A 1448-nucleotide genomic window follows, 5' to 3' on the forward strand; every position below is an offset into this window, starting at 1 on the left:
ATACCTCATTTAATTCTCAAAACCATTGTTTTAATGTAAGTATTTTCAATCTGTTTTACAATTAAGGCATCTAGTTACAGAAAGGTGAACTAACTCTCTCAAGGACACACAACTAGTAAGCTTCAGAATAAACAGGGATTGAAACCTAGTTTGATTGGGCACTCCGCCTCCTCATGGGCACATTTTTACTGGAACCTCAGCCCTCTGAAAGCTTCCACTGTATTCCTATAGCAGTTCTGAAAGCTGCCATTGTACTCCTATAGCAGATCTAAGAGCATCTACTGTGTTCCTATAGCACCTTGCCTGGATCCTTCTGGTGAATTTCTCCACATCCTGATTTTATTTTTTTCTTTTCAACAAACTTTCCCCTGTAAATCCCTCCTTCAGTGTAACCTTGTTAGCTTTGAGGACACACCCCTAGGCCTGGGCTTACAGCACTGCTTCTCTCCACCCCTTTCTTTTGCTTCAGTTTAAAGTGTCACGAGATTCCTCTGGTTCTCTCCCTTTGCTTTTAGCCCTCACCAGGGCAGGAGGGACCAAGGCTGGGCCCAGAACTCATAGTCCTAGGGTGACAGTGAAGGGGTAGGGAGGGGACAGTGACTCCCTTCCAACCCCTTCTTCATAGGGACTGTTGGCAAACAAAGAAAATCAACTGGGAAAATGAAGACTTGCTGGTAAGACAATAACCCTGGAAAGAGTGGTGGGGAGACGGGGCTGGGGGTCCTCAGAACCAAGGGTCTGTATTTTTGCAGCAGTGGTAGGATGAGAGTAGGTGAGCCGCAAGGTGAGAGACAGAAAGAGAGACTGATGAGAGAGTAAGACAAGAGAGCAAGCGTGAGAAACCAAAGAGAGACACAAAAAAAGAGAGACAGAGGAAGGGAGAGAAAGTGATAGTCACAGAAAAGGAGAGAAAGGAAATCAAAGATGAAAGAAACCAGAGACAAAGAAATAGGTACCAAAACAGTGAGATAGGTAAATATCGAGAAAGTGAGATCAACAAAACAACAGGGACAGTGGGGGCTGGAAACATGAGTTCCTTACATCTCTCAGTAGGGTTTCAAAGTAAAAATGAAGGCCAGGCGCGGTGGCTTACGCCTGTAATCCCAGCACTTTGGGAGGCCGAGGTGGGCGAATCACGAGGTCAGGAGTTCAAGACCAGACTGACCACCATGGTGAAACCCTGTCTCTATTAAAAATAGAAAAAGTAGCTGGGCGTGGTGGCACATGCCTGTAATCCCAGTTACTCAGGAGGTTGAAGCAGGAGAATCGCTTGAACCCGGGAGTTGGAGGTTGCAGTGAGCCAAGATTGCGCCTTGGCACTCCAGTGTGGGCGACAGAGTGAGACTCCGTCTCAAAAAAAAAAAAAAAAAGAAAAGAAAAAGAAAAGAAAAAAATAAACTATACTGGGATTTGATCACCTTATATTAATTAGGTTTACCAGGTTTGAA

The 1448-nt window shown here is 45.0% G+C and overlaps 1 protein-coding gene across 1 annotated transcript in view; it reads left to right on the top strand.

Annotated features, from left to right (window-relative positions):
• Nucleotides 1-502: 502 nt before the first annotated feature.
• COL9A1 (collagen, type IX, alpha 1) overlaps nt 503-1448 on the top strand; it is a 100878-nt gene continuing 99932 nt past the window's right edge. Inside the window, exon 1 of the mRNA XM_011969391.1 lies at nt 503-674. Within this exon, the coding sequence (XP_011824781.1) occupies nt 661-674 (14 nt within the window). The 5' untranslated portion in view covers nt 503-660. The remainder of the gene's footprint in view (nt 675-1448) is intronic.

This window comes from Mandrillus leucophaeus, unplaced genomic scaffold (assembly GCF_000951045.1).
Source record: "Mandrillus leucophaeus isolate KB7577 unplaced genomic scaffold, Mleu.le_1.0 Scaffold889, whole genome shotgun sequence".
NCBI lineage: Eukaryota > Metazoa > Chordata > Mammalia > Primates > Cercopithecidae > Mandrillus > Mandrillus leucophaeus.